We start from the raw sequence: 9,653 nt of genomic DNA on the forward strand, positions 1-9,653 counted from the left end.
GGAGCCCGAGGCAGGCAGTGACCTCAGGATGGCCCAGCGTGAGCGTGCAAAAGCACACGTGGCCTGAGCAACACTTAAAACCCTCATCATTGGCTTAGGAAGGACTTAAGCAAATGCAACAGCTTCCACGACCAGTGGAGGTGAAGCGCCCCTTGTTTTGCACCGTCTTGTGTTGAAAGATTCACTGCAAAGTACCTCCAGATTCGCAGAGCACAGTCCTGTCTCAGTTTTAGTAAAAGACCAACGACTGGTCCTCTCGAGTCCTTTAAGACACGCGACTTTCAGTGCAGAAAGGATGCCCAAGTCTCAGATCCAAGTTGTAGCAGTCACAGGATATATCAAAGGGAAACAAGATTTCTGCATTCACAAACACTTCATCTCTCCCATTCTTTTTGATGCAGTGTGGTCATTCATGCCCATAGTCAGCATAAACCTCCAGCAGTTATAGTTATATGTTCTGGAGGGCAAATATCATGAACTTCCTTCCATTTAAACAGGGCAAAAATGCACTCATTCCCTGATCAATTATTGTTTTTTCCTCCAAATGTCCCCTAGGATTGCAAATTGAGGTGTTGACCTTTCTTGACATTGCAGTCATGACTTAACTTTCTAATACGGGCTCAGAGCTCTTATCCTACCACCTGCTTCCTGAAATAGATGAAATTAAAGGATTACCTCATCACTCTTTTCTAGCCAGCTCTCTCTGTAAGCATTTTCCCCCCAAAGGTATACATTTAACATGGAGGTGTGTTTGCCTCTTCTGTCATAAGCCATGTTACTGACACTGAATTTAACTAGTTAGCTTCCTGCACATGAAGATCCAAGGTCTCCTCAGTGGATCTGTGTCCACTGCTCTATTGTCTTCACCATTCCCTCACTAAACATGAATCAGTCTCTTTTGCAACACCCAGAAACCAATCAGTATATATGCAACTTGCGCAGCACTAAAAATATCATAGTTTAGAGAGCGATGACTGCCACACAAGGAGACTGTAACTCCCTTGCCTATCAGAAGTTGACTAGAATTTATGACTTATGCAAGAGGGAACTCGTAGCAATTCTGGTTAAGGAACCAGAATAAAGCAGACAGCACGCAAAAAGGCTGAGCGCCAATGGGCATCTTCCCTCCATGTTATCTAGCCATGGACTTTTAGGAAGTGGTGTTTTACACTGGTCAGACATCAAAGAGAAGTACTTGTTCCCCCTGCACTTAATCTAGGTGGCACGTCATCTTCAGTACAGAGGAACCGTTTCTGCAGCGCTGCCTTAACTACTCGCTAACAGCTAGGGGAGGCAAGGCCAGCTCCTTTTGCAGATGCAAAGCACTCCACCAAATTCAGCTGCGTAATAGCTATGTAAGCCAGGATATGGTTTGTACTGTAATGCATGGAGGGTGCTGCCGAGAACAAGCTTCAGATGTCATCCAAGTTCTCCTTACTCTTTCGCTGACTGACTATACCCACAGGCAAGAGACTTCATCTCAGTGCCTCTGCTTCCTCATTTAAAAAAAAATAAATAAAAATTGGGGCAAACAACACACAGAGCCTACTGGGTTTTGTAAATACAGTGGGGAAAAATTAATCTGTTTGGCTAAGTTGTCTCCCAAGTTGCCTGGAGCAAGCTCACTGGTTTCAGTGGGAGTTTTTGTTCTGGCTTTCAAAGTGCGGCAGAAAGACCAAGTCAGGACGAGGAAACTTTGGTACAGTATGTGTGAATATTTATAGCAGAGGATGCCTCACAAGAGCTTTTGTGGAGGCTTGGAGAACACGGAAGCAGAGGTACCGATAGTGCCCTGTGAAAGGAACTAGTAGGCACAAAGGGACTGCAGTAAGAGCTGTCTGTAACACCATACGTGACACAGCACAGCTCCTGTCTGTTGTTTCTTCAGCCTGCTTGAAGGAGGAAAAGCTGTCATTTAAAGGCAGGGGAGCGGGTTGAATATTTTGTTCTTTTCCTGCGTACCGAAGAGAAAATGATTATTAGCAGAAAACATTCAAAGGGAGACTAATTGTTTATTGCTTATTTCTGAAGTATCATCTTTTAGTCTGACTCCAGGCTGCCTATTTTAATCAGATTTTAATATTTATCTTCATTTGTGGTCCAGCCTCACTGGTAACATGACAGGTCTGGAGTCTGAAGCACCTACTCACCTCTGTACTAAGAGAGGTCACTTGAGTTAAACTCACATGAGAGCTAAAAGCACATGACTATCAATCGTTGGGTCTCTGATTCAAAGAGCTAGGAGTGAAATGAGACACAAGTGAGAGTAAGATCAAAGGAGCAGGTACGTCTCGAAGGATGTACAGCAAATGTTTCTTGGGAACATGGGCTTCAGTATGCAGTGAGACAGTGCTAAGCCTGGGGTGGCCATGGGGTCCACACACAGCTTTTCTTCAATGAACTGCCTGGGCCCGGTCTCTTCCCCCAGCAAAGCTCTTACCTGTCACAGCGTGCGGGATGTTTGTGATCATCACCCTCTGCGTCTGCGTCTTGATGCCCGTGTCTGGATTCTGCATCTCCATCATAAGTGCTTCGATCTGCAAAGCATGTCGGGGCTGGGATGTATTACAGGAGCGAACAGGAGGGACCACCATGGCTCTGGGCAGCATCCCAGAGGGGTGTGCAGGGGAGTGCCACAGGAATGGAAGCAATGGCCACAGTCCTCTCCAAACCTCCCCTTGCCATTAGAGATGCCACCTCCAAACCATGTCAGCTCACAGTGACCCACAGCGTCACTCCCTCCTACAGAAGGCACACACAGAGCCGGGGATAGCAGACGAGGGACAGGATGTAACCACTCCATGAGAGCTGAGCTAAAAACCAAAAAACCTCTGCTACCCATAAATGTTCTTCTCTGGCTCAGTGGGCTATTTGCTGGGGCAGTAAGAAAGAAAAAAGGGGAGGAAATAAAATCTGTCCTTCTATTGCACAAATACACCAGCTATGCACAGACTTGTAGATATTGCACCACACACCAAGAAAATAAGCAGTATTTTGGCTGGAGACCAAACAGCAAAGGTTCTGTTTGTGGTCTGCAGATAATAACCAGACAGGACTTTAGAAGAGCAACAGGAAAAGCACACCGCTTTCCTCCGGGGCTGAGCAAGAAGCTTAAACCCAGGGAAGACGAGAACAGCCCATCCTTTAAGAAAGTACAGCCACCAGCCGAGCCAAAGTTTGAAAAGCTGGCCAAGGACCAATTACAGCAGGGACCAGAATTTACATGTGGGAAAGCAGACTGCAAACACAGAAGTAGAGCCCAGCTCACAGGAAGGAAGGAAGCATACAGAGGACTCTCCGGCCGCTCCAGTGGACGGCTGCAGCCACCCACCTGGGGTCTTAGCCCCATCTGCGAGCAGTGAAGCCCAGTCTCTCTGGGGATGGGGCAGAGATGCCATCCAGAGCAGCTCACCCTCCTATCTGGCAGCTACTCCTGCCTTTGATTCTTGAGGGATGTTGATGACTCGTTTTTAATCAGATGATATTACAGAGGATAAGTCTCACCCTTAGGGCCAGACTTTTATTCCTGGTTCCCAATTATCTTTTATTTTTTTAAAAGATGAAGATTTTCAAAGCTATTTTCCTCCTTTTATATTTGACTTCCTATTAGCACCATCCTAAAAGTGCAAGAGCCTCCTGCTTGCACTAGGGATCCTCTGCTCAGATGGGTGGAGTTGGGGCATGTTCCTCATCTCCTCCTTTTAGATTATCTGAGTGCCCTGAGAGCATTGGCTTTGTGAAAGATGTTCTCCTTTTTGTCTTCTGCTTCCAGAGATATTAAATCAAAACTGGTCCAACAGGACCAATTTTGTCTCTCCACACATTCATTTTGGGCGAGGCTGTAGCTTTTTAACTAGGATTAGAGGATTTAACAAGCGTGACTTGATGACACTCATGCATAACGGAGGGTATTGTCTTCACAGGAACCACAGTGACTTCGGTCCCAAGTCTTGCCAAGTTCAGTGAGGATTTAAGCCTGTAGTGACAGGATGCACTCTGGGCTTGACAGTAAAAATGGATTTTCAACTATTTTTAAAGCCAATGTCAAATTAATACTAAAATGGAGAAGACTGGTAAAATTTCACACAAATATTTGTATAAACACTTAACACAAAATATTTTAATATAGCAAAGCCAGACCCAAAGCGATGGAATATGAAGACTTTTTTAGACTTTTTAACTGAACCCCCAATTTTGGCCTCAGCAAGTTCAAGGTTGGGCATGAAGAGATTCCCATGTAGCTGCAAGACGAGGCAAGGCAGGATAGCCAGCAGACAGGGCACCAATTCAGGAAACTCAGATTCTGTTCCCTTTAAGCAAACACGGGTATCTTGGAGAAGTCACTTACTCTCTCCATAACTGCATGTCTGCCCTGCAGACATCTCTTCTTCAGCACACAGGGATGCTGGCAGTAAACATGGCACTGCTCATCACCACCGTACCGCAGTGCTGTGACAACGGGGCAGGTCCCACTGGGCTCGAGCAGGACTTGCTCCCTGCAAGTGGTACAGCACACCCTGCCCCAGCACGGGGCTGCCGTTTGCTCCCCGGAGGGCTTGAGACACGGGTCTTTACCAGCGGAGCACGAGGCATTGGCTCAGAAACCCAGACAGTCTCCCAGCACAGCATGTTCCCTCTCTTCAACCAGCAAAGAGCTCCAGACTCTTGTCGCGTTCATACCCCGCCAGGCTGCCTCTCCTCATTGGAGAAATCATATACATTAAAAAGAAACAAGTGAGATGAGCCAGGGAGCTGCTGTTGGGGGGGTGCCTGCTGCTCTGGCTGCAAACCATGCACTTTGCTGATCAAAACTCAGCCTGTCTCTTCCTTTTCTCCTAAAGGAACACTCTGCTGACGACAGGTTGCTGGCTATTAGGAGCTATCAGCACCAGCCTGCCAGCGGGAGGCCAGGAGAGATGGATAAAATACAGTGGGAACGTTTGCTTGCTTTGGTAAGGGCTCTAGCACATTTTGTTATGCTTTCAGCCAGGGAAGTGCTGTCTGGTTCGAATTTTGTAGAGCCAGAAGCCACTTCCTGACACTGGCTGATGAGTGAAGCTGTGCACTGAGGTAAATATCAGCAGGAGGACTGCTAAAGGAGCCAGGCTCTGGGGTGAGCTCACCTCCAGCACAGAGCTGCCACGAGGCACAAGCCCCACCGAGGTGTCCCTTCAGATCAACCAGAATATCTGCTCGGAGGTCGCCTCACCCCGAAAGCCACAGAGGAGGCAACAGGAAAACTCTCCATCCCCCATCTGATTCCAAGAAGTCACCAGGTTCGCGGAGAGCAAAGCAAAACTTGAACTCACAAACAGTAAGAAAAGGCATCACTGCGTTTCAGGAGCACGTGGAAGCCCCAGGGAGGGTGAGGGTCCTCTCTGCACAGTGCTTACCTACAAACGATCAACAATTTCCAGGGCACCCATGGCTCTGGAGAAGGAAGATGGATCCAGCACGGATGCTCTTCCACGGAAAGGAGCAGTGGGGGCAGGTGACTGCTGATGGATTGCTTGGGTGAGTTACCCTGAGAGCGCTTCCTACCCTTGTTTCTCCAAGCTTTACCCTTTGGGCAGTCACCAGCTCCCCAGGGTCAGGGCATCCGCACCACAGATGCATCAGGCTCCGAGTGCCAAGACTCTGACAACGCAACAGCAAAAAACTCTTCCAAGGCGAGTTCAGCCCCTCTCAGCGTGAACCCAGACAGAGGCATCTTTGCTGCAGAGGTAAGACAGACAATTTTTCCCAGCAGGCTCCAGCTCACAGCCAAGTGCCCACTCCTGGTGCTATAATTAAACATCTGCTGCTTTCTCCATCAGGAATATTTCCCCAGTTCTAGCCCCCCTCACTGCCTTGTACTGTTTGCAAAGATCATCCCTCCCTGCTCTGATTTCCGAGGTAGCAACACTGTCCTTCATTGCAACTCTGGCCTCAGAAGGCTAATTTAATTGTGTTCTAGGTCTACAACTAGCAATTGATTCTGCTTTGCACATTCACAGATGATCAGAAAGAAAAAAAAAATAAAATCATTTATTAACCGCCTAAAACTTCCTGCTTTTTCTTAACTAAAGCTAAAAGGAGGAGGCCTGTTCCCACCCAGTACACAGCGATCCCACACCCAAAGGAAGTAAATCTATGAATGGGATAGCAGGGCTGTATCTGGCTTTTTCCGTGTGCTCCCTTTTCACCCCAGCTGAGCCTCCTACCTAAACCCACAAGGCAACCAAAACCAAACCAAAGCACAGTCCCGCCTGGCAGATCACACTGCCTCTCACCAGGGCTGCTTGGAGCATGTGGCACTCGGTGCGATGCTCCGCAGAAACGCGTCACACCAGCACCTGCCCACCTGCAGTGGGGAAAGGGAGGGTGGGATGAGGCTAAGCTTGGCCTAAGGCTCAGCTCCAGCCACATGCAGGGCCTCACTTAAACAGAGAGTAGGAGTCTGATGCATAGCTCCTTCCAGCGACTACGCAATTCTGACGCTCACACACCTCGAGAAGCATCCAGGCAGATGACAGCCAGCAGCTGCTGGAGAGTCTAAGCCCAGAGAATCAAAGCCAGGCTGGAGAAGCCCCCAGGCACACTGTGGCCCCCAGGCCAGTCCTTCCCCGGTTGCAGAGCTGCCTCAGGAGGAGCCATTGGGGACCAGAGTAAGGAGGAGGCAGAGGAAAAAGGTGAGTGGCATCCATCAGCCCTGCCCACGAGGCATGAGTCATGATGCAGCTCATGTAGCACAGCAAGGAAAAATACACAGCGCAGCAGCCGCTGGAGAGCACAGCCCTGCCCAGCGCTGCCTCCTACTTTGCTGGCTGATGCCCACCTGAGGCCAGATCCCGGCTGCTGGGGCAGGCACAGGCACCAAGGGCGTGGGCTGATTCAAGCCCTCCCAGCATCTGGTCAAGCATATACAGCCAAAATGCATTTCAGAGGTGTCCTCCCTGTCCCGACAGACTTCTGTACTACTGTTCTTCCTACCAAGACAGTTTAGGAGGGGAGAAAAATAGAATAAAACAACCTAACCATTAGTCATGGGTATTTCATGGACTAGCAGGAGTTGCAGGGCCTTGGAGGGGCTCTCTGATTCCCCCATGGTTCAGCCATGAAGACCAAGGTTGACATCCAGCCCAAGCTGTGCAGAGCAGCCTCACAGCAAGTACACAGCACTGCCCACCGACCCCAAAGCAACTCCCTTTCCTCTCCCCTGTGCAATGGTAGAATTGCTGCGGTCACAAGCTGCCTGCTGGAGAACCAGCACATGGAGATGCATCGCAGCTGCAAAGCACAACAGGGCCAGCAGCCTGACAGCACGGCAGGAATCCTTCCGTGCAGCTGGAGCAAACCCACAGTTGCAGCACATGTTCCAGCTGGTGGCAAAGCTCGAGCACAGACTTGAGCAATTAAGAAATCTCTAGGATTTTAGCTCTTTGCAGATCTAAGCCTGCAAGGCGCTTGCTGGATGTGTGCTAAGCATCCTCAGCTCCCACCACAGGCAACCAGTAAACATGCTGGGTATTTCAGGGGAGCTCTGAGGATGCAGCAGTCCACATACAGACCACACTGCCATGTAACAGCTGAGGGCCCATCCACAGCTTCCCTGTGGTCTGAAAAAAACAGATGAGGAAGGAAAGCAGAGATGAGAGTCCAAGCCTTTATCTGGCAGCTTCCTTTCCTAGCGCTAACAGGTCTTAGACTTGCAAAGCACTGTAACTCCTCAAACCCTCTCACTGCTCACAGCGTGAGAGGCGCATGCTCTGTAACTGCAGTTCACTGTATTTTAACATATCTTCCCACCTGAGAAACTCGGAGCACTTTGCAAAGACTGCTACACTCCTACAGTGCAGCTGAAGCACAGCTGCTGGAGGTTGTTTTCTCAAAGCACACAGTTTCTCCTCTGCAACCCTCCATGCAGCTCCACAATGTATTACTCGGTGCAGAATTTGGCCCAGGGTATTTCCTTTGGCAGGGCTCCCCAGCCAAATTTACCTTGAAAGACACAGCACCAAAGAAAATACCTTCTTCACTTCCTCTACTGTAAGAAGTACAGCATTTGTATTGCCAGGCTCATACCGTAACACTGAATAGCCCCAAATTTCCCCCCTTTTCCCCCTGGAATACTCCTCTGGTTGTGGGCATTGCACGAGAGCTAACTACAACTCGAACAGCAACTGGCTGGCTGTACTTGTCACTGGAAATTCAGCTAATTCCACTCAACAGGATAAGCCACAGGCAGGAGAGGTGAGTGGGAGAAAAGCCAGCTTAACACTCCGCTTTTTAAAATCTGCAGATACCAGTTATACTAAATCTGGCTACACTTTTGAATGAATGCTACAGAAAAAAACCACTGAACGCTTCACAAAAATACACATCACATCCAAAAGCGTAGGCATACATCTTCCCACTCTTTCAAATGTTTCTGATCACAAATACGCTTGTTTCTGAGAAAGTGGAAAAAAGGCAGAGTTGGTCATGATACATCTTCTGAAAGCAGACATCAGCTAGAAGCACTGGAAACGTGTGCACGGGACTGACAGTTGCCCAGAACTGAACTGGGTGGCCTGGTGCCACATATGATGGTTTTTGCCCTGGGAAATGACACTGTTTTGAGGGTCTTTAGGGAAAAAGATGGTAGACAGAGAAAATGTGGCAGGAGAATAACTCAGCTGAGGCTAAGCTACAAAAATAAACAAAATTACAGTTTTATTTCCTCAGTGACTTCAGCACACATCACCCCTTAGCCACTCCGCCTGAACCACTGAGCCAGCTGAGATCCACGGGGCTCCGCAACAGGTTGTAGCCCCCAGACCCCCGGGGTTGGGCTGCCACCCCTCGGACCCCACGACCCCAGAGAGGCCCGGAGAGCCGTGGCCGGGCAGGATGCTATGCCCAGGTCCCTCCGCCCGAAGCACCGGTCAGCGCTGTCCCGGGCACCACATCGCCCCGCCCGGACACCGCCCCAAAATGCCCGCTGGTGCTGATGCCCAGAGCAGTGCGGCTGACCCCGGCGCTGCTCAGCCCTCACCTTTTTCAGGAAGGCCATCCGCGGCCGGTGGCGCTGTCCCTGGTCGAGCCGTGTGACGGTCATGGTGCCGGGCCGGGCGGCGGAGCGGGCTGGCGGAGCGGCGGCCCCAGCCGAGCGCACCTGGCTGCAGCCACCCGCCACCGCCTCCTCTCCCTGCCGGGGGCGTCGCTAGCGCTGCGCGCCGCAGCCAATCAGCACCCGTCGCCACACGCTCATTTACATGAAGGCGTGGGGCGGTGCGGCTGCCGCCTCGGGGCGCTAGTGGGAGCCCGCCTGGCCCGCGGCGGGGGCGGGGCCTAGGCAGGCGTGGAGAGAGGGGGCCGAGGCTTGGGCTGGGAGGGGGGTGGTGGCGGGGGCAGATGGTGGTGCATCCCGGTTCTGGGAGGTGCTGGGTGCCGGGAGCTGGCTGCGTGAGCCGAGCTTGGTGGTCACACTGGAAACGGTCCTTACAAAGGAGGGTGTTTGCGCGGAGCAGGTGGCGTTAGGGAGGGGGAGGTAAGAGCTGTCAAAGGCCCCCACTCGCAGCTGCCCTCCAGAGAGAGGAGAATCCCTCCCCAAAACTCTCCTAGTCTGGAGCCGGAGTAAAACGAGGGCGCCTAAGGCCAAGCTGTTGTGACTGAGCAGGAGGTCAGCAGTG

General features: G+C 50.7%; 1 protein-coding gene across 1 annotated transcript in view; it reads right to left on the reverse strand.

The window, feature by feature from the left end:
* RGS9 (regulator of G protein signaling 9) overlaps positions 1-9,079 on the reverse strand; it is a gene marked incomplete at both ends in the record, with an annotated part of 28,767 nt that extends 19,688 nt beyond the window's left edge. The window contains 2 exons of the mRNA XM_082008102.1: positions 2,441-2,537; positions 9,017-9,079. Of these exons, the coding sequence (XP_081864228.1) occupies positions 2,441-2,537; positions 9,017-9,079 (160 nt within the window). The remainder of the gene's footprint in view (positions 1-2,440; positions 2,538-9,016) is intronic.
* Positions 9,080-9,653: the final 574 nt, after the last annotated feature.

This window comes from Phaethon aethereus, assembly GCF_964289735.1.
Source record: "Phaethon aethereus genome assembly, chromosome: 18".
Classification (NCBI taxonomy): Eukaryota; Metazoa; Chordata; class Aves; order Phaethontiformes; family Phaethontidae; genus Phaethon; species Phaethon aethereus.